The sequence below is a fragment of the Taudactylus pleione genome, unplaced genomic scaffold (genome assembly GCF_031769625.1).
Source record: "Taudactylus pleione unplaced genomic scaffold, aTauple2 ptg001628l, whole genome shotgun sequence".
In the NCBI taxonomy this organism is placed as follows: domain Eukaryota; kingdom Metazoa; phylum Chordata; class Amphibia; order Anura; family Myobatrachidae; genus Taudactylus; species Taudactylus pleione.
The window spans coordinates 2,598,635-2,625,004 of NW_028286025.1; the positions used below are offsets into that span (position 1 = coordinate 2,598,635).

Below are 26,370 nucleotides of genomic sequence, written 5' to 3' on the forward strand. Positions count from 1 at the left end.
CTTAGCAAATTACTGCTGAAGCTAAACTTTTGGAATTTATTCAGATTAATACTAATGTATCTACCTTGGCTTATGAAAAGATTAACTGGTTCCTGGATTTGTCTGACTGCCCTCTGAATATATATATGCTATATATATATATATATATATATATATATATATATATTTCTTTTTGCATAGAATACAGTTTTAATGCTATATTTTTTCTCCATAAACCCCACTTCTCCCCCGTCCCGGCCACACTGCATTTTAAAAAGCTCCTCTTCCGCCCCAAAATCTACTGGCTAAATATTTCTGAAGCTATAAATGACGTTGGATGTATACTCATGTGCAGGGAGGCTGATTTCAGCTATACATCTGGCGTACTAAACAAACAGATATAATCAGCTGTTCTCTCCGAACGAGGAGCAAATTTGCCAAATGAGATCTAATTGGCTGAGACGGAATCTAAATTAGTCATAAGATGAGTGAGAAATTATATAGTGTCACAAGCACCCGGCTCCAGTCTGCGCGGCGGGTTGTGGAACTTCTGCGCTGACCTATATACATTGTAGAATAATTTAAGGAATGTACACTTAATGCAGCAGCTCTGTCTTACAGGAGAGCCATTATAAATCTACAGCCCTTCTTTTAGCTCTACGGCATGAAATATAACAGAACCTTCCTTATCAATGTCAATATCGGAGTCACTTATTTTGTTACATGTGCACAATGCCTGCTTGTTTTGGCAACATATATAACCAACAGCTACAGTACATCCTATTTTTCGTTAAATTAGCTGGACTCCATGTATTAAGGATGTTGGTCCTGTTCTCTGTTTTTACCCATGGTCTTAGGGTCTAATTCAGAGATGTGCGCCAACCTGATGGATAGCGCACATCTCCGATTGTGCCCTTCAGCACCGGCACAAAACCTGTACTGCGTATGTGCAGTACAGGTCCTGCGTAATTGCACGCAGAGCGGCAGCAGACTGTCGGTGATTGACAGTTTGTTGCCATTTCTGGGCAGTGAGGGGGCGGCGACTGCCTCTGTTTCCCCAAACGGAGGTATGTTGCCGCCATTGGGGGGGAGGGAAGAGGCCAGGATTGGCTGACTGAGATTTCCTGGCCTCTTTTGAGTAACTAGGTTCACCAGCTTGAGAGACCCCATGGACACTCAAGCTGGCAGAGGATCACGCAGATGTTCCGATTCTGCGTTCATGGACGCAGCTCAGAACAGTAATGCATGCAGGAGGCGGGATGCCTCGTGCTGCACTACCATAATAGTGCTAGCGCAGTTACTATGGTAGCAGCTGAGATAGCAAAAGCGTCAGACCTTGAATCACCCCCATTGTACATACCTCATAACATTTTAGATCTGTGAATCAGACGATGGGGTGGCCAAGTCAAGATGGGGGTGTGCAAAGCATTTTTCTAGTGTTAGGATTCCCCTCCAAGCACTCATTCATTGCTATGTGACCACCAGTGAGCAGGAGATACCACCAAAAATTCCCATTCGCAGGACAAAGCTGTCCCGATCGGAATGGCAGGATAGAACACCCAAATCAAAGATGACAGTTGGGAGGTGTGATGGCAGGGGTGGCCAACCAGTCAGAGGCAAAGAGCCAAGATCATGCGCATGCCAAAGACGCGCGTGCAAAAAAATTGGTGTGGTCAGCTAGGCCACACCCCTGGCATCATGTTTGTAGGAGCATGTAGACAATCACCGTGGAAGCAACTATTAAAGGGAAAGAAAAAGCCACAACAATATAAAAAACATTGAAAAAGCCCCATCCACATAAAATACACTGAAAAGGCCACATCCACATAAAATACACTGAAAAAGCCCCATCCACATAAAATACACTGAAAAAGCCACATTCACATAAAATACACTGAAAAAGCCACATCCACATAAAATACACTGAAAAGGCCACATCCACATAAAATACACTGAAAAAGCCCCATCCACATAAAATACACTGAAAAAGCCACATTCACATAAAATACACTGAAAAAGCCACATCCACATAAAATACACTGAAAAGGCCACATCCACATAAAATACACTGAAAAAGCCACATCCGCAAAAAATACATTGAAAAAAAAAAAAACAGATTCACATAATACAAACAAACCCACCCTGGTGTCACTCCAGCTCCTCCATGTGTCACTCCAGCCCCTACATTTGTCACTCCAGTCCACCTCATGTGTCACTTCAGTCTCCCATTTGTCACTCCAGCAGCTCCTCCATGTGTCACTTCAGCAGGCCCGCATGTGTCACTCCAGCCCCCCATTTGTCACTCCAGCAGACACTCATATGTCACAACAGCAGACCCTCAGGTGCCACTGGAGACACCCCTCTCTCCCTGGGCCATTCCAGTCCAGCCTCCTTCCACAGCTCTTATCATGTTGCGTGACATCACCACATCGCCCATACATGCCTCCTGAGCGGAGCAGACTGCTGCAACAATGGACAAGCCTCCTCTGAACAGCTTTGTGCCTACCAGAGGAGGCCGTCAATGTCAGTCAGGGGAGCCGCATCAGAGCAACGGAAGAGCCGTTTGTGGCTCAAGAGCCGCAGGTTGGCCACCGCTGTATGATGGCAATTACAAATAAAAACTCAGGACATTTCTCTATGTCTTGAATTGCCGGGCTATAACCGCACTCACCAACTAAAGTGCATTCCTTCACAGTGTTTAAGTATATGTAAAAATGAATCCAGCAGCTGCTATCTCATAATCTCCAAACCTTGGAGAGTGATAAGGTGGAGAAGTAGCCCAAAGCAGCCCATCAGTCTGTGTCACTTTATAGACTGTGCTATATAAATGACAGCTATAAATGGATTGGTTGCTAGGGGCAATTTCTCCACTTTATCTCTCTCGAAGGTTTGATGAATCTCCCCCAGTAAAAGACCAAAACCAAGGTAAAAAGGCAGATGGGTATCTAAAAGTTGCCAAAATGGCCTATTCTGCATAATAATAAACCAGTCAGTGAATCGTTAGTAGCTATGTAAAATGACAGCTGTTAAAATCAGATACAACAAATGGACCTGTTTATGTTTTAGACCAATCAGAGATTAGCGTTACTGCTCTGAACACAGTCGAAGCGGCCAATGTAATAGAGTCTGTAATAGGTTAACGTGTACTCACCTTAGCTGCTGTCAGGATCTTCACCTCTGCCGGGATTCCGATATCGGGATTTGAACCGCCGGCCATACCGTTCCCTACAGTAGGGCTGTTTCATTTTGACCATTTTTATTAATGCATTTTGCATTGTTATTAACAATTTACAAACTACTTTTTTTTATCTTTGGTTTTCCTGTCTGTTAACAGCCATCAGCCGCACTCTCAACCCCATTTAGCAGCGTACGCAATAGCGATATCGAATGCAGTTGAGCGATTGTTAGCCATTGCGTATGCGTACAAGCCACACTGCCCCTGCACAGCGTCCGCATTACGCTTACTGGCGAGTGAGTGACAGGATGTAAGCGTTTGGGGGTGGTGCCGGGGGAGTGGTTGGAGAAACGCAAGCGTGCCTGTCCTTTGAGCGCCATTTCATGGGCGTGCGTAAATTAGCCACTGCGATTGCTTAAACAGCATAAGAGGTCTTTGCGTGCCATGAGGCTTGCAGTTTCTGCAACGGACCGATGTGCGTCAATGGTACTATAGTATACGCAGAAGTGCGACTTTGCGAAAGCAGCAGTGGGCGAGTTTATGCTGGCTGAGCTGTGGCAGGCATTAGCTTATATTCGCAGCTGCGTTGCATCATACTTGCCGACAATCAGCTCCAACCTTCCGGGAGGGAGCTGATTGTAGGCTAACAGTGGGGGGCGGGGTATGCCATTGACGCCACATTGTGGGCGGAGCATCATTGTGACCCCCGCCCCCTCTTCACAATGCCGTTGTTTTCGGCATTGTGAAGTAGTGGGCGGGGTCACGATGACTCGATTCAGCGCGAATCGCGTCACCGCCCCCCCGCTGCGGGGGTTTCTATTTTTTTCTGGGGGGAGGTCGGGAGGGTCGCAGGCTTCCGGAGAGGCTTGCCTGCCTCTCCGGGGGGCCGGGAGCGGCACCCGAAAATTGGTAGGCACCTGGCCAAATCGGGAGGGCAGGCAAGCCTGATTTTGCAGCTGCGATAGCATATGCGATCCGTACTGAATGAGGCCCTCTGATCCCTCCTAGCCACGCCTGTATTTAACCAAAGTCATGCCTCAAGTCTGTAAGCCTCTCACCTGTCAAGGACAGAACAAATCAGGACTATACCATGAATTCATATACATGGTGTTAGGGGGCAGAATTTCAGGGCAGGCCAGAATGAAAGGAAGCACCAGTTTAAACCAGTTTATAAGGGGAAGTGGCATCATGGAGAAGAATAATTTAATAGTGCAAATCCCCTTTAACAAATTATGTTGTCTAGTGCTCATGTTGCCATTGAAAACTCTGGTACTCCTGTGTCTGAGACACTTTGGGGTTTATTTACTAAGCAATCAGAAGCTTTCGTCGCTTTCAAGCCTGAAATTTTAAAGGCCAGTGCTTTTAATTGCAGAAATGTTTTGCTATTGAAAGTATCGCTCTTTTAAAATTTGGTCTTAAACGCACCAGGAAGCGATGCCTAGCGAATAAAATCCTTTGTGCCAATATTCTTGGTACAGTAACTATTCCATGATTTTACATAGTAATTTAGATGAGATTTAACTCTGTTTTGGACATTGGACAGTATGGGCGAGCCCACTACATGTGATCAATGCAAATATGCTAAGCAGATAGTGCATCTCAATGGTTTCCTTTTCCCACAGTGAACTACTCAGAAAAGCTTACATGTTACAGAGCGCTCGCTCTGAATCATGGCGGCATTTTATTTTGTGCCGGCCTCCTGGCCACTCGCTAAGATGTGGGTGACCACCCACAGCTTTTGCAAGCGGCCAGGTGATGGTCGCAACCGTCGCTACCATCGGGCTTGCGATGAGACCCTTGTGGTAGGGTCTCGTCCATCGCAAGCCCCAGTGGACTTCCTGCTCTAATAGAGCAGGAAGTCCGCCTACTGACATCACTAGCGATGTCAGTAGGGCGGCCCACAAACGGAAGGCGTTCCCAGCCACCCCCCCTGCCCGCCTCCAAAACGGGGCGAGCTGTCAATCACAATCGACAGCCGCTTTGGTGTCGATTGTGATTGACAGTCGTTTTAGTGCGAGACCCATAGCGACGGAGCACCCATCGCTGGCCAGGTCTTGCGCATGCCGGAGGTGGCGCATGCACAGGGGGTAAACATTGACCGGCTTGCGAGCGGGTCTGAATCAGCCCCACAGTACACCTACGTAAGTTTTACTTTTGAATGATGGGAGAAGGAGTGAAATGTCAGACTAGCCAGCTAATCATTTTTACGTATAAATTCAGGGCCTGATTCACTACTGATCACAACTGCGATCACGCATGCATTTGGCCGATTGTTGCATTCTGCGCATGCCACGCAGTGCGCGTACGCAAACCGGCCACTGCGATTGGGACTGCAATGGCAGTGACTACGCAGACCCATCGCAGAGTGATTGACAGGAAGTACCGTTTGGGGGGTGGTGAGCGAAATGCAGGCGTGCCAGTGCGTTAGAACACCATTGCATGGGCGTGCATAAATGATCCACTACGATGTCGTACGCAGCCTGAGCACTAATAGCGTGCGATGAAGTTAGCAATTCCTGAGTACGGTCAGAACTCGTGCAAGTGTGCGTGAGACTGCGATGGTCCTTGATGTTACCGATGGTTTTGCAGTCTTGCTAAGGATTACGGATGTATGTAAGGTAAAGTGGGCGTCCGTATGTTATGCTGCGACGGCATAGCGATGGCTATGGATTAGCATGCTATCGCAGTGAGACTGCGTGCATAATCGCTATTGCATTCGCAAGCTGCGATCCTGGCTGAATCAGGCCCTCAGTCCTGACATTTGCCACAAAACGTAATGACTTTCAATAGGATGAGCAATACATCTTCAAATGGTACCAGACATGTACAGCTGGACCTGCCACTTGGCACAGTCTCTTATTGTTTTCATGGTCCTTTGCACTTATTTCTTGACTCCAGTGAGCGATAACATTCTTATATTGTTTTGCAGAATGACAGAAGTGATGAACACTTGCGAACCGGCAATGGAAGAATTCACTCTGAGTGCCTCATCGGGGGCAGAGGGACTCACTGTTCAAGTATGTTGCTTGTTCGTAATGATCTTGCTTTTAATATAACTGCTTCCCATGCACCATCATCACTACACCCAGGGCCACTCAGACCTCACGCCTCCTGGTGACCGTAAGCTGCCGATACACTTAACTATTTGGTCAGCTGGATTGATTGCGAAAATGGTCAGAAACTTAAACTATGAAAGGAGAAACTAAGCAGATAATGAAGTGTATAATGTGTAGTTTATACTTGTACTGTCTTATCTTATTCTCGTTACGTCAGAGAATATTCAGAAAATGATTCAGCAAAAAAGATAAGAGGAAAAAAAAGAACTGAAACATAAACATTGCTTTATATGCAGTAGTAGATTTTTAGCCGGATTTGTACATAGAGGTCTTGATTCTGTGCGGTTTTTAAATGAAGAATATTATTAATGCAGAAGTCTAAATCACTTTTTTACCTGTTGCAAATTGTAGTGATGCATACAAATGAAAATATCTGCCCAACTCATGCACAAATGTTTATGGCATACAAAGGGTGGCAATATTGTTGCTGACCCAGGTAGCAAACTAGGTTATCGTGAAAAATAGGATGAACACTGCGCTCATATGGATAAAGCGGTGGGGGGGGTTGGTCGGGTGTGCGATGGGGGGGAGGAGCGGAGGTGGGCGATGGGTGGGGGTTGGTGGTCTGTGCGCAGCTATCTTAAGAGATGTCAAGTCTCTTAATGAGTATATATAGGTAAGGTGAGGTAGCGCTGCACAGGTGCTGGGGGGGGGAGGGCGAAGGCTGGTGGCAAGGAGAAGGGGTAGTGTGGTCTGGCTATGATTGGTGTGGTGTGTGGATGATAATGGGTGGTCGCATGAATAAATACTGATACAGAGGTGTTGGGTGAACTGATGTTTATTGCAGTACAGATAAAGGGGGCTTTGTTCATACCCTGTTGCTGATATGGGCGAACGAGTCAATGTGAAGGTGGCCGGTCAGGTTGAGCGGCTGACTTGGTCCGGTAAAGTGTCTAGTGCTAGAGGCGGCGTCCTGCTTAGGCTTAGGGCTCTATTTACTACAATCCGCATTGGTAATGCAGATTGTAGTGTGATATTACCGAGTGAATTCGCATTGCGAATTCAGGCAATATCACAGGGATTTACTACAAATCCCTTGCAGGGACAGAGCTTGCGATAAAGCTCTGTCCCTGCTAATCCCTTTCGGAGCCTTATCACGGTATTTTCGCAAAAAATACAGTGATTAAGTGCCCGCGCATGCGCCGACCGGTCGCCACTGCTACCACCCCCGGCGCTAAGCCCCGCCTCCCGCGATCGCGGACCCCCCACGACCCCCCCTCCCCCGTGACCCCCCTCTCCCTTAATTACACTTACCTGCATGCTCCGGCCTCCGGTGATGTTCTCCATTCCTCCGGTCAGGTGATCTCCCATACTGCACTGGGGCCCGATCACCTGATGACCGGGCAGCAGTGCACTGTGGGAGACCAGCTGACTGGATGGGGAGTCATCACCGGAGGCCCGATCACCGGTCCCTGGAGTCAGGTAAGTACATTTTTTTTTTTACAATTTTTTTTGTTCTTTTTTTTACAGTAATCAGCTTGCGGTCTGTTTAGACCACACAGCTGATTACTGGGACCGACTCCCAGCTCTGCTCTCCCCGTTATAGCAGGGCAGGAGGCTGGTAACCGGGGGAGACCCTGGATAACGCCACCTCCAGGTGGCATTATTATCACAGGGCTTTCCCTGATATTTTTTTCACATTTATTTTTAGTAACTATGGTCAGATCACATTTCCCATTACAGTTATGGGAAATGCGATCTGCTTTACTAAAAATAAGTGATACTTAGGGGTTGGAGTAGAATTTTACGAATTCTACTCCAATTGACCTGTAATAACTATAGGTGGTACTAAAATAAAAGTGTTGTAGGTATAAAGTTCATTCGTTGGTTGTGCTTAGTGTCCTCTTCGCTCTCAGTGCGCTGGTGTTGAACCGGTGACACGTTCCTCAGTGTCCGCTTGGTCCTGGCTCCTGTAGCGGGGTCACGTGGATTCGAGTGGCATAGGCTTCACGCTTGTGCTGAGGGCAGTGTGTGTGCCTGTGTAGGACGGGTCCAACGTGTTTCGGCACTGAGTGCCTTTGTCTAGGATCTCCATGTGTTCTTGTGTGCTATATTTGAGGGAGTGATGGTTCGTTGGATTTGTGAAAATGTAATGTGGTTTATTAGTAGCAAGTAGTGTGTGTCAGTGGTGTCTGTGTGTCGGGGCTACATGCAGTGGACCAAGTGGTTGTAACTTGAATAGGGGTGTAAATGGGGCGCTTGGAAATGTGCCTCCCTTTATGATAAGGTTGTGTGTGGGTGATCTACTGGGGGGAACGATTGTGGGTTTGTGTCTTATGTATAGGTCAGTGGTGCCAACGTGGTGGGGGTTATTATATTAAAAGACTGTGGTTGGCAGGGGTCAGGGCTAAAATGATGGGAGTGGGGACTGACAGAGGGGGCGGGGTTGGGTTGGTTGTATGGTGTTTAGGTGGGGGGTTACAAGAAACTAGGGGATGGTGCGAGACAAGTTGTGTGTTATATGGAAGATATTATGTTGAAGTCCATATTTAGACCCTTTGGTGCTAAGGTTTTTAGCGTGTAGATCCACTTTAGTTCTGTTTTGTTTCTCTTTTTTATGTAGTCTCCTCCCCTCCAATCTCTTGGTATGTGTTGTATGGCTGTGAAGGTGATGGTGGATGGGTCTTGTCCATGTATTTATCTGTAGTGTTGTGACAGGCTGTGTTTCTCGTATCCAATTTCTATGTTTCGTATGTGTTCCGCTATCCTTGTCTTCAGAGGCCTAATGGTCCTGCCTATGTATTGTAGTTTGCATGGGCATGAGACTAAATAAACAACTCCTTTAGTATGAGAAGTTAGCTCCTGTTTAATTTTGTGTATTTGTCCTGTTATGTTTGATTTCACTTCTGTTGTTAAATGTTTCCCTGTGTTGCATGGGGTATTACAGCCAGTGCATGTCCCACAGTGGTGAAATCCCTGTCTCTTTGGTGAGTCATCTATTGTGGTTTGTACAAGGTTAGTAGGTGGTATATGGCTGCACACAAGTGCGGTCTTAATGTCGGGTGCTTTTCTGTATACCACCCTTAGGTTGTGTTGGAAGAATTGGAAGCCAGTACCTCATCCTACATTAATACGTTTCAGTGTTTGTTGATGTTAGTTTTGATTTTGTTTGCTGATGTGGTGAATTGTGTTATGAAGAAAATGCCCTTGTTCCCTTTGACATCTGGTTTCTGTTTGTATTGTAGGAGATCATCTCTGTTCTGTGATTCTGCTTTGTGAATGCAGTGTATTTTTTCTCTGTTATAGTTTTTTTCTCAAAATTTCTGTTTGAGTTCTTTACCTTGTTGTCTGTATGTGTCGATGCTTGTGCAATTCCCTCTGATGAATTGTCCCAGGGGAATGCTGTCCAGCCAATTTGGGTGGTGGCTACTGTTGGAGAGTATATAGCTATTGACATCCACACTCTTGTAGAATGTTTTGGTTTCTATTTGCTTGTTGACTATGTGTATGTCCAAGTTGAGAAATTCAATCCTTTCTTTGCTGTATGTGGTAGTGAAGTTGAGGTTGCGGTCGTTATTTTGTAGGTGTTCAATGAAGGAGAGAAGTGACTGTTCGTGTCCTTTCCATATGAATATGATGTCGTCAATATATCTTCGCCAGAGGACTAGGTTCTCTTCAAAACTATGCCCTCACCAGGTCTTGTCCTCCTTCCATTTACTCATGAAGAGGTTTGCATAGCTTGGAGCGAACCTAGTCCCCATAGCGGTACCGGTCTGTACTGCAATAAACATTAGTTCACCCTGCACCTCTGTATCAGTCTTTATTCATGCTTCCACCCATTATCATCCACACACCACACCAATCATAACCACACCACACAACCCCTTCCCCTTGCCACTGCCCTTCGTCCTCCCCCCAGAACCTATGCAGCGCTACCTTACCTTACCCAGCAAACTAGGTTAGTGTCACAAGCTGCTGATGCGAATGCCAGGCAATCATTCACTGAACTCCTCCAATCAGCTGTCCGTCATCCCTGGTCTGAACTGGATTGGATTTCCTTCTGGTGCGAAGGCTGCTCAGATGCCGGTGATAGTGTTTTCATGTGTTTCCATGTCAGGAACTCCATTTCCGGGCCCCGACACAGAGCCCAGCCAGCTGGGTTACTCACCTCCGGTCTCCGCTTTGTGGTCCTGGGCAGCCGCTGATCATCTTCGAGGCAACGCTCTAGCCGCAGGGCACAGGTTCTCCTCTCCACACTGATGGGTGTCCCTCAGGCAGTGTGACATCATCCTCCAGGCTTGCCAGTGGTGTCTCCAGTCCATGGGCGCGGCCATGTTGTTGTAGACAGTGATTCCTGGTTCACTAGTCAGCTGGAAGCCAATCACCAATCAACAACAGGCACTGCATATATAAATCCTTCCTGGATGATCATTCAGTGCCTGTACAATGTCCTAGTATTTGGCTCCTGATATCATTTAGTCTTTGACTTCCTGTATATCACCGTTTTCTGCTCTTTGTCCAAAGATGTTACATCGGATACAACCTGAAGCACCTCAAACGCTACTGTGGGTACAAACCTGAAAGTACCTAAACACGCTACGCGGGGTTCAAACCCGGAGCACTTATAGATGCACCCCTACACATTCTGTCCATATCACCGTGACGCATCGCAGTGTACTACATCTGGAATTCGGCGCACCGTTGTGTGCTCAAGACCCACATTCATCGCAAGACAAAGGCTTCACAGTCTAGCTGGATATACCTCCATGCCGTTGACCTAGGATTCCCGTATCGTCTTACTGGGTGAACCCCGGTGACTCGGACTCGATTGTGGATAGTCTGCATTATCTAACTAATGTCCTGCTTGTTGTGGAGTTCACGCACTTATACCAGTCGTCTCATTCCTACTAAACTGCTACATTCTCGTCACAGATTTCTCAAGATTCATGTTCTTATCATTCTGGACTTTTAGTTCTAATTCTACCCATTGTCCTCAACACCCTTCTGTTGTTTAATAAAACCTCAAATTCATTAAAAAAACTACTAGGATTCAAGTCTTATTTCTCCTATGAGGAAAAGCTATCTTAAACCTCCTCAGTTCTTGCTACCACGGTCTCAGCCCGCAGAGTCTGATTCGTCACAGGAGGCCAACTTTCCCAGAGTCATGACATTCCGGTTCTGGTGTTGGTCTCCTGTTTCAGTCGAGTATCCAGTTCTCCCTGTCTGCTTTGTACTGCTCCTGCCATTTGTGTCATCCAGGCGGCACGGTCCACATTCTAGCTTCCTGCCATTTGTGTCATGCAGGTGGCACGGTCCGCATTCCAGTCTCCAGCTGCTTGTGTCATCTAGGCGGCACGGACCGCACTCCAGTGTTCAGTGTGCATAATCAGGTGTACTGATGCTTGTGTCAACTCGGCAGCACGAGTCGCATGAAAGACCACATCTTGCCAAGGCTCACCAACCCTCAAGGCTGCTTCATGGCCCAAAGGCCGCATCTTGCTTCAAGGCCCAAAATTACATCTTGCTACGGCTTTCCAGCCCTCAAGACTGCTACACGTCCCAAAGGCCACATCTTGCCAAGGCTTACCAACCCTCAAGGCTGCTACACGGCCCAAAGGCCACATCTTACCAAGGCTTACCAGCCCTCAAGGCTGCTACACGGCCCAAAGGCCACATCTTGCCAAGGCTTACCAGCCCTCAAGGCTGCTACATGGCCCACAGGCCACATCTTGCTTCAAGGCCCAAAGGCCACATCTTGCCAAGGCTTACCAGCCCTCAAAGCTACTACATGACCCAAAGGCCACAGCCCTCAAGGCTGCCACACGGCCCAAGGGTCGCATCTTGGTTCACGGCCCAAAGGCCACATCTTGTCTAGACTTGCTAGCCCTAAAGACTGTTGCTACGGCCCAAAGGCTGCTTCTTTCTGCTCTGCCTAAAGGCTACCTTTTTGCTACACCTCATCAGCTCTCAAGGCTGTTTAACGGCCGCAGCTTGCCAAGAATACCAGCTCTTAAGGCTGTTGCGGGACTTGTCCTGAAAAATACCTCTATACTTCAAACAGTTAGTACACCTAACATTTTATTTATGTAGAAAATCAGAAGTTGTTCACCGCCCGCTGTCATATCTCTCGTACTGTACCCAATATTCCAAGTCTCTGTTTTGTACAGGTATCAATGAATGAACTGTCCTATTAACAGTAATGTATATTAAAATTAATGCTTTAAAGCATACCCTCCAACCACATAATCGTGTCACCAGGTCGCTCTCCCTCCTGCCTCAGTCATCTCTACCTTGCCTACTTCCTGCCCTCAGGTCCCCATCTACACACTCATGCCTCATGTAATCTGTCTGTCTCCCCTCTCCCCTAGATTGTAAGCTCCCAGGAGCTGGGTCCTCCTCCCTACTGTCTCACAGCCCTCTTCTCTAGCACTTCAATGACAACTTTCAGCTTCCCAGCTGTATTGTGTATTGTGTTGCTAATTATTACTTGTGCTCTGTTTATAATTTGGTTACTGTAATGTTCTGTGCACCATGTACTGTATGTACGGCGCTGTGGACCACTTGTGGTGCCCTATAAATAAGATGTACAGTAATAACAATAATAATGCTTTCATTACTCATTTATATATAAACAACCGCCAGTAATACATTGGCTTCCATATACTGTTTCAGAAAGGACATTCAGATAACATTAATGCATCTAACCCTAGATCTTCCCAGACTCCCATGACAAGCACCCTAAGCTGACCAAGCGGTTACCGTCAATAGTGGTGGAGCCCATTGAATCTGGAGACGTGGAGAGTGGAGAACTGCGTTGGCCTCCTGAGGACATCTCACCCACAGATGACAAGAGAGAGGCAAAGTCCTGCAAAGGGTGTTCAGATGTTGAAGGTATGAAGAGGCTCTTCTCATTGTAACTGATAGCAAAATGTGCTTCTGCTGAGTTTTTGTTAGAAGTTTCGCTACAGTTGCCTGACGGTTAAGGTTAGGCACTAGGGGGAGGGTTAGGCTAGGGTTAGGTTTAAACAATAGGTGGGTGGTTTGGGTTAGGCACCAGGGGGAGAGTTAGGTTTTAGGCACTAGGGGGAGGGTTAGAGTTAGGGCTAGGATTAGGGTTAAATGACAAAAAAAAATGTGTCAATTATTATTGTGTCGACCTTTTGAACCTGTCAACCTTTTAACCCTGTTGACCTTTTGCACTGTCAACCTTTTTATTGTCGATCTTTTATAATACACCCCATGTCACTGCCCCTGTCCTCAATAACACATCACTGATCTCCTGATATACTCTGTGCTGCTGGGAACACCTGCACTTTCCACTATATGACTTTCAGTTTGTGACTTCCTGCTGCCTCCATTCCCCTCCTCACATCATGTCACTGCCCCAGTCACATACAGCCCTTTCACTAACACATCATTCATCTCCTGATATACTCTGTGCTGCTGGGGGTCCCTGCACCTTCCACTAATTCTTTCTCAGTCCGTGGCTTCCTGCTGCCTCCATTTTGTAGGCATGCAACTGCTTGTGAGTGCGATCCCGTACACAGTCAAAGTGGCCTCAGCATCTTATATCCGTCAGCTATAAGGTTTATCCTGAAGTCTGATGATTGACCGTCGTGCGTCCGATAGTTGTGTCTTCCCGCATATAAATGCAAGCTGCCTCAAAAGGAGTCTTTAAACATGATCATTTGTTGCCCTACATTGTTTTATTCAGACAGTAGCAGAAAGATGCAAATACACTCATCAGTTGGTGGCTTTAGGGCTAAATAATAAGTGATTGAAAATAATTGATTTTCATTGTAATAATTAAATCTGCTAAGATTAACATCTAAAGGCTGATGGATGCATTTTGTTCCTGGCACTGCCTGGGCCTCCGTGTAACAGTGTAAGATCTCTGTCCTATATCAGATAGATCTTAAAATCCTCTCTTGACCTCTTTATTCTGCCAAGAAGACAGATGTGGCTTTTCCAGCAATTCTGCATTTGTGACATTGCTAAATCCTGTAATCAGTTGTCTTTCAGTAAATCGTACTTTTGCCTGTTATCACTTTAGTATTTAGGATTTCAATCTACACAAGGTCTCAGCTGTACAAAAAAATCAGGTAACCCTCTTAGGCGGTAAACTTTCTGAGAGGGATCGCGTAAAATCTGTGTGAACAGGAAATGACGGTATAATTAAAGTTGTATTAGTTTTAGCTACTTGTCATGTGAAATGACTGCGGCTGGATTTTCACTTATTTTAGTGTTCACTGTAGCACCCTGCAGCCAGGGCCGTAGAGAGCCCGTCCGGGCCCAGGTAAAGGAGGGGGCGTGGCCTAATTGGGGAAGGTGTGGCCACGCCCCCTTGCAAAAAAAAGAATCACTTTTGCATCGCCGCTGTAAGCCCCCCAGCCCGGCGCTAAGCAGGCGGGGGGCACGATCAGTGTGATCGCTCCCCCCCACAACCATAGGAGACTGCTACGACCGTTGCAGCAGCCGCAAGCAGTTTTGTACGGCAGCCCAGCACAAACTGGGCTGAACTGCTATGAGGAAGGGGGGGGGCGACGCCGTACCAGGCCCCACCAGGCCCCTCTAGCAAGCCCGGGCCCGGGTAAACTGTACCCGCCCCCCCCCTCTCGGCGCCCATGCCTGCACCTGTCACAACCTGTGCAGGTCCTCTTTCCTGCCTGGGGTGTCACTCTATGCTCTGGTGTTTCTAGCACACTCAGCTAATGCATCAAACTGCCAAGATGCAGACCAGAGTGTGCTAGAAGCACCAGAGCAGACAGTGACACCCCACTTGGATCCCTCCCAGAGCCCCCTCGCGGCAAGTGCGTCCTTCTGCGCATCTGCAGAAGGACGTCAGAGGCTCTTCTAGGTCATAGACCCAGAAGTCCCTCATTCGCAAAGGACAGCTCTTACCGAGAGAGTTTTTCTACATGCATACTGCCGTAATTAACACCGGCATGCATGCAAAGAGGGGCTTATATCCAGACTTTCAGGACCATGTGACACGTGTGAGACTGACCCGACAAGGGGGTAGTTAACCCTTACCGTTTGTCAGGCCTGTATTGCAAGGCTCCATATTTCCCACTCAAGTAACTTCTACAATTGTTCATTAAATTTTTTTTTATTTTTTATAAAAGCAATAACATCCAAACAGGACGATGTGAGAGGTAGAAAATACCACAGCAGTCAAATCCCAATAAAAATACACATAAATCGCAGGTAATCCTGTATTGCACTTTTCTCTCCGTGACGCCATTGTGAGTTCAGCCTTGTGCTAGCTTGCTGTATAGACATGCACAGATGCTCAGGAAGTGTGACCGGAGGCAGACTGAGGACCTCATTCAGAGCCGCTCGCAAAATGCCAGCGCTCGCTCTGAATGAGGACTTCCGCTTCTATGTTCAGAGCCGGCCTCCTGGCCGCTCGCTAGGCACCCACAGCTTTAGCGAGCGGCCAGGTTGATGGTCGCGATGGTCAAGACCATCGCGAGCATCGGTTCTTGCGACGAGACCCTTATGGTAGGGTCTTGTCTACCGCAAGCCCCAGTGAGCTTTCGGCTCTATTAGAATCGGAAGCTCACCACTGACATCACGAGTGATGTCAGTGGGGTTGCCCCCAAACGGCAGGCGTTCCGTCGGGAACGCTTCCGTTTGGCCAGCCACCTCCCCACCCCGCCTACAAAACGGTGTGAGCTGTCGATCACCATTTACAGCCGCCCCTTTTGTAGTGAGCACCGGAGCGAGAGAATTTCTCTCTCACTCCGGGGCTTGTGCACACGCAGTGCGACCGCTGCGCGTGCAAAGGGCCTCGACTTCGACCCCGCTTGCGGGCGCATAGGCGCTTGTGAGCGGGTCTGAATGAGACCCTGAGGCTCCTGTTATAGGAGCAATTAGAATTACTTTTTTATAGATTATGTTGACTGAATCAGTGAATTTAAATCTAGTAATAAATAAAATGGGTAAGCATCTGCTATAGTTTATAATATACTAAACCAGTGCTTCTCAAACTCGGTCCTCAGGACTCTACACAGGTCACATTTCCCAGGTCACCCAGCAGGTACACAGGTGTAGTCATTACTCACGGACAGATTTTAAAACATCTACAGGTGGAACTAATTATTTCACTTGCGATTCTGTGAGGAGACCTGGAAAACATGCACTGTATGGGGTCCGAATTTGAGAATCATTCTATGCACTACAGTAATAGATGATCTTGGGGGAGGCAATGACTTATTCACTAATGTAATGGAAAGAGCAGGGTCCGCCAGCAGCACAGAGTATATCAGGAGATGGGCAATGTGTTAGTGAGGACAGCGCTGCATGTGACAGGGGCAGTGATATGATGTGAGGAGGGGAATGGAGGCAGCAGGAAGCCACAGACAGAGAGTTACATAGTGGAAGGAGCAGGGTCTCCCAGCAGCACAGAGTATATCAGGGGATGAGCGATGTGTTAGTGAGGACAGGGCTGCATGTGACAGGGGCAGTGACATGATGTGAGGAGAGGAATGGAGGCAGGGTGAAGACACAGACAGAGAGTTACATAGTGGAAGGAGCAGGGTCCCCAGCAGCACAGAGTATATCAGGAGATGAGTGATGTGTTAGTGAGGACAGGGCCGCATGTGACAGGGACAGTGATATGATGTGAGGAGGGGAATGGAGGCAGGATGAAGTCACAGACAGAGAGTTATATATTGGAAGGAGCAGGGTCTCACAGCAGCACAGAGTACTAAGATGGAAAGATTGTTGTGTCAGATGCATCCCTGTATGAAACCTACTTCATAAATGTAACTGATTTGTATGAAGGATGAGAAAGGAGCACCTAGGAAAACAAAACACACTCAAATACCTTAATATTGGGAACAATGTATTAAGCACACTCAAGTTCACCTACTCACTGCTCCCAAGAGACGCCCCCACAAACTGCAGGTGTGCAGAGAGGCAGGAAAACCTCCAGTATCGCACGTACCACGCTGTGCAATCGCGTAAATCTCATATCCCATTAAGGCACCACAATATTTTATTTCATACTTTTTAATGTTTTTCTTCTAAATGGCTGCTCGGATTGCCCACAAAAGGACATGGTAGCTATGTACATTATAAGGCATGATCCAGTGTGTGCGTGAAGCTTTTTATTACATTGCTCTAGAAATGTGTTTCTTCGTCAAATCGCAATGTTGATGCGCAGAACGTGTCTTCTTGATAGTATAGGATAAGACCCAAAGGTAGAAAAAAAATTGATATTGCACTAGGCTTTACTGACCTCCCCCTTTCTCTGTAGGGATTTGTAGAACATTACTCTCCTCCCTCTGTCCCTTGGCAGATGCAGCAAGATAGCAATCAACAGCTTCACGCTGGATTAAGTTGAGTGTACTTTAGCTAGTTACCATTTACAGTACTTCCTGCACTTGTGCAGTTATTAGTTTGTCCATGCAAATCAATTTGTCCTTCTAAGGAACTCAGGCTATTCTGAGAAGTAAATACACTATTATCACTTTATAATGTACAGTATGTACACCTCAGATCGCGTTGCTTCCCATGTGCCTTAAACCCAGTCTGAACATGCAGCGTTGTTGACTAAACAACATATGCAAAGTGCTGAACATGGATTCTGGATCATACTATTGCCATCGTGGCCCTTAACAAAATTACTGCAGGGTTGATGCTCAATTGGAAATGGGAGGGATGGAGGTCAGACAGGAGGTCGTTGTTGTAGTAGTCAAGATGGGAAATAATGAGATACTGGCTGAGAGTTTTGGTAGCATGAAGCATAGAAAAGGGTCTTGTCTTTACCAGTGGTGGATCGAGGGAGGTGGCCACTACCTCCCTCTCCTCCCCAGGGTGAAGATCTGAGACCTTCCCCCCTCATTTTGGTGGCCGCGACCTTGCTCTCCTTCCTGGGAGAGCAATACATTCACAATACCGACAGCGGCATCCTAACTGTCAGAATCTCGACAGACTACAAAGGTAAGTATTAGGGTCAGGGGGAGGGTTAGGGTTAGGGTTAGGTTCTGGGAGGGAAGAGTTAGGGTTAGGCTATGGGACGGGAGGCAGGGCCAAAACTAGGATATCTGTCACCCGGTGCAAGGCAGCAATTTTGCGCTCCCTCCCTTCCCGTACCTGGATTTTGTCCTTGCTCCTCCATAAGGCAGTGCATTACTCAGACATCCCTGGTATAGTGACTTACATTATTCCACACATCATAATGCCCATTACACATTATGCCACACACTGTAATGCCTATTACCAAAGTGCCACTTACATATTTGCCCGACACCATTTTATGCCCCACAGTAAGATTTCTAATTACTTTAAAATTCAATGCTTGTTGCCAGGGGGTTTCATGCTTGTTGCCAGGGGGTTTCATGTTCATTGCTATGGGGTTTATGCTCGTTGCTATGGGGTTTATGCCTATTGCTATGGGGTTTATGCTAGTTGCCAGGGGTTACATGCTCGTTGCTATGGGGTTTATGCTTGTTGCCAGGTATTACAAATTCATTGCCAGGGGGTTTCATTGTCTGGGGTTTCATGCTCCTTCATACCTCCCAACATGACTCTCTCCAGGAGGGACACAATGCTCTAGTCCTGGACTTCCCTGGTAAGAGGTGGGGCTGCAGCGCAGTTCAAATTTCAAATAGAGGAGCCTCACCAACTGTCACTTCACACACTGCTAAACATCACTGGATGGGACTCCCTGGCAGTTGGTGTGACTCCCCTATTTGAATTTTGGACTGTACTGCAACCTCACCTCTGGAGCCGCCACCAATCATAAATTACCAGAGAAGTCCAGGACCAGAGCATTGTGTCCCTCCTGGAGAGAGTCATGTTGGGAGGTAAGCTCCTTGCTAGGGGTTTTCATACTCGTTGCCAGGGGGTTTCATGCTTGTTGCCAGGTGGTTTCATGCTTATTGCCAGGGGGTTTCATGCTCGTTGCTATGGGTTTTATGCTTGTTGCTATGGGGTTTCCCAGGAGAAGATGCAGCTTTCAGCATCTTCTCCCGTCACTTCTGGGAATGCTTTGCATTGCGCTGGCCAAACAGAAACTAGAGGTCCAATAGGATCCCTAGCATCTATCTTCTCCTTGGCGGCGGCCATTTTTGGATGGCCATTTTTAGCAGAGTCCATGCGGACGGCTAGTCCGCATGGAATCTGCAGAAAGCAGCCATCCAAAAATGTCCACCGCCAAGGAGGAGACAGACACTAGAGGTCCAGTAAGGACCTCTAGCATCTGTCTCTTCCTTGGCGGCGGCCATTTTTGGATGGCTGTTTTCTGAATCTACAGCCCCCAAGCCACCGCGAGTCAGCTCGTTTTTCACCTCCTGCACTCCGGCACCCAGTGCACCTCTAGCGGCAGGGTTAGGGTTAGGCTGCAGGGGGGGGAGTGTTACTGTAAGGGATGTAATACTTACAGAAATCTGCTGGGATTCTGACTGTCGGCATCCTGACCGTCGGGACCCCATACCCGACCCAGGAGATAGACAGGCTGCAGGCATTCTGAGGTGGAGCCAGGCTTCTACATTGCAACTATTGAAGCAACTGCCACCTGAGGGAGCCTATGGTTACTAAGAATGGCTGCCTCATCTCTGCTGCACCATTCTAGGTGCTCCCACAAAATTGCTGCCTCATCTCTGCTGCACCATCCTAGGTGCTCCCACAAAATGGCTGCCTCATCTCTGCTGCACCATCCTAGGTGCTCCCACAAAACGGCTGCACCCCAGAATGCCTGCAGGTTGTCGATCAGCTTGCAGCGTCCAGGGCGCTGCAAGCAGCAATCGCAGGGCGAGATCTGCACAAACAGCGGAGATGTACATGAAGATCTCTGAATTAGGCCCTAGATCCGAAGCATCTTCAGAGGCAGCCCTCAGTTCTGATATATATTTTTATACTAGATGGCGCCTGCTACATTAGCATATTTTAGCTCAACCGTTGTGTGCAAAAGACACAGTGGCTGTGCTGTTTGCGTCCATCTCGGAATCGGGTCTATAGGTGGCTGCCAGCACAGGCTGTTGACCTCTCCGTGCCCTGGATCCCTGGACTGTTTTGCAGGAGAGATCAGCTATCAGTCTTTATTTTTATTGACATAGATTTGTGGTATGTGTCTCGTGCAAACTTGATTTGCATGATCATAATTTGCAAAGACTAAACCTTGAATGTACTGTGTGGGGGAGTTTGTACGTTTTGTTTGAGTAGAGCTGAATCATCCCTGCTCCAGATATATGTCTGGAAACACATGTCTCTGCAGGCTGGCTTTTACTCCTAAAGCATTAAGGACAGGAAGGTTTCTGAAGGGTTTATAAGCCCACTCCCCTGTACTGATTACTTCGCCTGATGCCCCCTACAGCATAGAATGTCCCCTACCCCTGCAAACTTACGTCAAAACCAAGCAGGCACATTCGGGGGCATCCCCAGCTCTTCCAAACCCTAGGTTGCCCGCAACACCCCTCTGATCCCTTGAATTGCTATGATGGTTGGTGCCAGGGTGTGTTTGTGGGGTGAAATCAGACACAAAGGGCCTAACAGGGAGGTTCGACCATGCACCCCAAGACGCATGACCTTGCCCTTCCAGCGACATGCCTAGTGTATAGAGGGGCCAAGTTTTCACAAGCTGCCCATACGCCAACTTACCTTCCAACGTCTTGCAACTGCTAGAATGGCAAGCCAGTGTCTGCTTTTTCCCTCATCAATTCTCCTTTGCGTGTTCCTCCTGCACATGTGTGCTGTCGCCCAGCTTTGTGCCTAGCATCATGCTCCTCTACTCCCATAATGTAGTTTGCAGCCAGTCCTGTACAGCAATGGCTGTGGGTGTGTCCAGATCACCAATAAGAAGAATCTTTCGCATTAGCCTGGTATTACTTGTCCAATCTGGTGCTGTGGGTGGGGGCTTTTTGGCAGGTCCCGCTTTCAGGCTTATCTCCCAACATCTGAGCCATGAATTGGTCTGATGAATTGTGTTTTCCTTTACATGTGTATGATTGGGTGCGTGTGCGTCGTTTACCTTGGTAAGAGATGGCAGCAGGATGCACTATGGGAGGAAGGCAAGGCGGCAGAGGCGGTGTGGTGCCCTGAGCAATGTTCTGCTGGGAAACTGTGGGTACTGCCATTCATGTGGATGTTACTTTGACACATGCCACCTACGTAAACATTGTTGCAGACCAAGTGCACCCCTTCATGGCAACAGTATTCCCTGATGGCAGTGGCCTCTCTCAGCAGGATAATGCCCCCTGCCACACCGCAAACATTGTTCAGAATTGGTTTGAGGAACATGACAAGGGGCCTGATTCAGCAGAGATCGTAACTGCGATTACGCACGCAGTCGGCCGATTGGAGTGTTCCGCACATGCGTATGCATCACAGTGCGCGTGCGCGAACGCTCCACTGCGATCAGGACTGCGATTGCAGTGACTACGCAGACTCATCGCAGAGTGATTGACAAGAGGTACCGTTTGGGGGTGGTGACGGGGGGAGCGTCAAAACGCAGGCGTGCCAGTGCATTTGAATGCTGTTGCAGGGATGTGCATAAATTAGCCACTGCGATGCCACCCGCAGCTTGTGTACTCACTGCGTGCAACGAGGTTAGCAATTCCTGAGTAAGGTCAGATCTTGTGCATGTGTGCGTGAGGCTGCGATGGTACTCACTGTTACCGATGGTTTTGCAGTCTTGCTAAGTATTAGTATTAATATTATGTGTGTAAGATAAGGTGGGTGTCCTTATGTTAGGCTGCGTATGGAATAGCAATCGCAGACACTAGCATATCTTCGCAGTGAGAAAGCGCGCGCAATCGCTATTGCGATCGCAGTTGCGATCCATACTGATTCAGGCATAAGGAGATCAAGGTGTTGACTTGGCCTCCAAATTCCGCAGATCTCAATCTGATCGAGCATCTGTGGGATGTGCTGGAAAAACAAGTCCGACCTATGGAGGCCCCAACCTCACAACGTACAGGACTTAAAGGATCTACTGCTAACGTCTTGGTGCCAGATGCCACAGGTCACCTTCAGAGGTCTTGTGGAGACCATCCCTAGATGGGTCAGAGCTGTTTTGACGGTACGAGGGGGACCAACACAATATTAGGCAGATGGTTTTACTGTTATGACTGATGGGTATAAATGAGTCCACACAATTGACCTTATTTCTCTACATCAAATTAATTAACATGAGCAACAGGGGTTATATTGCCGGCCAGAGGTACAGCAAAGCCTCAGAGCAGAACAGTCTACTTGCTTTTACCTTTTAATACGACCAGCATTCCTCCCCATTATTAATTATAAATTCATAGCTTGCTATTTTTTTTAAATATATATATATGTATTGCATTACTATCTTGTCCCTTTACATTAAGTTTCTAGTTTTGTTGTTGTTTTCTCTATTTCAGAGCTTAAGTAGAAGAATTACATTATTTTGCAGCTTTGCTCACAGCCCATTGCTAACCTGGAGGGCTGGCTCCCTAGGGTGAGCTGGTGAGATATATATATATATATATATAGAGAGAGAGAGAGAGAGAGAGAGAGAGAGAGAGAGAGAGAGAGAGAGAGAGATAGATAGGACAGTCAGGAGGACAGAGACGGAGTTCTGTGGGAGATATAACTGAAAATATAAACTACGGAGACATTGATAAACACACAGACCTGTGTGTGCCCTATACTTATTTACACGGCAGCCATGGATTGCTTTTATTCCAATGTAGTTAGCTACATAGTATCAAAAAGTACAGAAGCTCCGGAGGGGCTAGAAAATCGATTGATTTAAATCTCCTTAATCACATTAGTCTTATTATTGATGTTTAGCATTACAGAGAAAGTCCATGGAAGTCACGCTGTCAGCTCGGAGGGGTAACTATACTAAGCAACACTTTTCAAAGTTGACTCATCTTCAGCTGTTTCGGTTGCTGGATTAAGAGGGACAGTAATATTAACACTACCATAGTACGGGTTGGGTACGAGATGCCGACTCTCGGGACACTGGCGGTCATAATCCCAACACCGGCATCCCGACAACCTAACCCGCTCCCCTAGTGCCTAAACCTAACCTCCCCCCATGCAGCATAAAACTAACCCCTCCCCCGTCAGTGCCTAACCCCAAGCCTCCTGCCAAGTGCCTAACCCTCCCGCTAACCCCACTACTTACCGCCGGGATGCACCCGCCAGGATTCTGACTGGTGTCGGAATCCCGACAGCCAGGATTGAAACTACATTCCCCATATTACACATCGATGTCCAGAGAATAGTGAATTATTCACATCCCAGCCCCATTGGACTGAATGTTGCAATTATCAAAAAGCATCTACCAGCACCATCGTAAAAAGTAGGTAAAGTCCTGTAGCAAGATTATTTTTACTACATCAGTATGCTTTAAATTAGGCAAATGAAAAGATAAATTAATAATTATATTACTAAAAAAAAAGCATAGGGTAACATTCCCTTTAATGTTATACATTTTAGGAGCAAAAAATTACATTATTTCATTATTGTTTGAAAGAATAGTATTTGGGTAACAATGTCTGACATGCTGTAGCTGTCTGTAACATTGCAGAACTTAAATTCAAAAGCAGAACTTAGGGCCTGATTCAGAGCCGCTCGTAAGCGGCAGTACGCTCGTTCTGAGCGATGTTTGCCCAACTGCGCATGCGTACGGATCGTAATGCGCATGCGCGAACCAGTCAGTGCGGCCGAAAATCGTTTGTTCGCTAAATAGCGAATGCCTGCTATTTTGAGTGACAGAAAGAGGCGTATGTGGGTGGTAACAGGGGAAGGTGCTTGAAAACGGGGAGTGGAGATCCGAACGCAGGCGTGCTTAAAGGTCAAAACGGGCGTTTTATGGATGTGTTATTTTATAGCCAGAACTGCTCGCAAGATTGTGGTAGCAAAACCAACCACAAGAATAGCGAGCAGTTCATACGCTGGTCGATGTACTCGATTAATCTAATAAATAGCGGACATGACGTAGGATGCGAGCGGCCATGGGGCGTATTTATCCACAAAACGACCGCAAGTTTTGTTCGCTCGTTCAGACCTAGAGGCGTGAACAGAACGCAAAGAGCGAACGGTTCATTTGAATAGCCACCCCTATTTTTTGGACGAGCGAGCGCTAATTGCGTCCGGCTCTGAATCAGGCCCTTAATTCCACAATGGGAAATTAAATTCACAATCAAAACTTAAATTCACAATCAGAACTAAAATTCACAATCAATACTTAAATTTAAAATAAGAACTTAAATTGCTGAATTTGGGGCCCCATTTATCAACGAGTTTAAAAACTCTTTGCATATGGTGCTCCAGCTAATCAGCTCCCAACTGTCATTTTTCAATTAGATGACAGTTGGGAGCTGATTGGCTGGAGCACCATTATCGTACACAACGAGTATTAAAACTAATTGATAAATGGGCCCCTGTGTAGACTGAGTGGTTTGTAAAGAACCTACAGTGCCTAATCCTTTTCCTTCAAATAATAAGTAGGTGCCCAGGGTCTCTTACATACGTAGTGATCTGGTTGTTTTGGTGTCACACCTGAAGACCTGGATCATGGACAAATGTATGACCCATCTGCTCCCTGATGTGGTTGATTGGTAGTGGTCATATATATCAGCTGCACAGTTTAATGGTTGGTACACACTGGGCGATATTACTGAGTGACTGCACGATTACGACATCGTAATCGTGCAATCGCTCAGTGATCGTGCACAAATCGTGCACTTTTATGTCGGAAACGACCAGCGATGCGCACTCCCGCTGGTCGTTTATGACATTGTCCATCGCCTGAACATGCAGCACAATCTGACGACCTCGTCAGGTTGCTGCATGTTGGGGAATGGGGGAAGAGAGCCCGGCGCTGAACGACATTGAGCACAGCCTGCCGAGGACACACTAGACGATATCGCTCAGCGAGCATATCGTCTAGTGTGTACGCACCTTGAGACCCCTGTATGCCTCAAGCAAGTTGAGCTGTGTTTGTCTTGCAAAATATTTATCTTTAGGGTTGTAGTAATGTTAGGTACCAAAACACCCAGGGTGGGATTTACTAAACAAAAAATGCGGGTACAGATCTGAGAACTGGCAGTTTCGGAATGGCTGCATTTCTCATATGTACCAAGCTCCGGAATGGATCTTAGACTCGCTGTGTAATGCCATCTTCTATCACAAAGGACAGCTCTTATCGGGAGATTTCTAGGTGCATTCCTTCATTGTTAACGTCGGTATGTATTGCATCCACAATGCGATCCTTAGTACATCCCGCCCCCTGTCTCTTTTCTATTACAACCTGTTATTTGGGGAATAGTAATACATTATTTCTTTATTATAATGTCTGAGACAGGCTTTGCTGGTATCTCTGAGAGGTGTCACAGGCCTCTATCACTGACATCTGCTGTGGGAGGTTTGGCAGGTCAGGTAATGCCTTCGATTTATATCTAGAACTATATTAAAACATGCAGTAACAGTCTGAGTGCTGGTTAGTCTCACTTGTCAGAAAAGTCATGTCCCCCTTTACTAAAAAAAGAGAAAGAAGATTTGCAAAATATACAGCACATTCATTAAAGTTTGGCTCCACTCAGACATGATTTGAACTTCTTAATTTACCGTTATGCCGGGTACTGCAGATTATTGGAATAGATGTTCATAGTGTTCATGTAATCATTATTTCCCGCATTAACAGCCGCCTTACTTGTCACCCCATAAACACTGTCACCCCTACATTCTCATTCCCGCACAAATCATCCTACTACTGCTGCTGTACTCTGTCACTCCGTACACTGGTTACCTGTAATCTACCAAATGAAATATAAAATACTTCTGCATATATAGAAGGCTCTCAACTAAACTACACCAATTTACATCTCTTTGCTTATCAATAAATATCTCCCGGCTTCACCCCTACATTCTGCACAATGTCTGCGTCTCTCATCAAGACTTTCCTTCAAGCGTTCCCAGGGAGAACTCACCCTCTCAGGCAGCTTATCACCGTTCACAACTCCCACATAACATCCAGAAGGTTTTCTACCCAATTCCATCCCTAGGGCGGTGCAGCTGGTGCAGCCGCAGAGAGAGCAGGATGCCCTGGGGAAGAACCGGCCGCCATCGTGATCTCCATTTGGCTGGTGCCCACTGTGATGTTGTTACCAGGGGTGCGCCCGGCTCTTCCTTCTCTGCAGTCCGGTCACGGTGCTCAGGATCTCCGCCTTCTGG

The 26,370-nt window shown here is 47.1% G+C and overlaps 1 protein-coding gene across 2 annotated transcripts in view; it reads left to right on the top strand.

Annotated features, from left to right (window-relative positions):
• LBHD2 (LBH domain containing 2) overlaps positions 1-26,370 on the top strand; it is a 95,647-nt gene that overhangs the window by 63,235 nt on the left and 6,042 nt on the right. For both annotated transcript variants that reach the window (XM_088464283.1, XM_088464284.1), the window contains exons 2-3: positions 6,084-6,171; positions 12,921-13,101. In XM_088464283.1, coding sequence (XP_088320409.1) covers positions 6,085-6,171; positions 12,921-13,101 — 268 coding nt within the window. In that variant the 5' untranslated portion in view covers position 6,084. The remainder of the gene's footprint in view (positions 1-6,083; positions 6,172-12,920; positions 13,102-26,370) is intronic.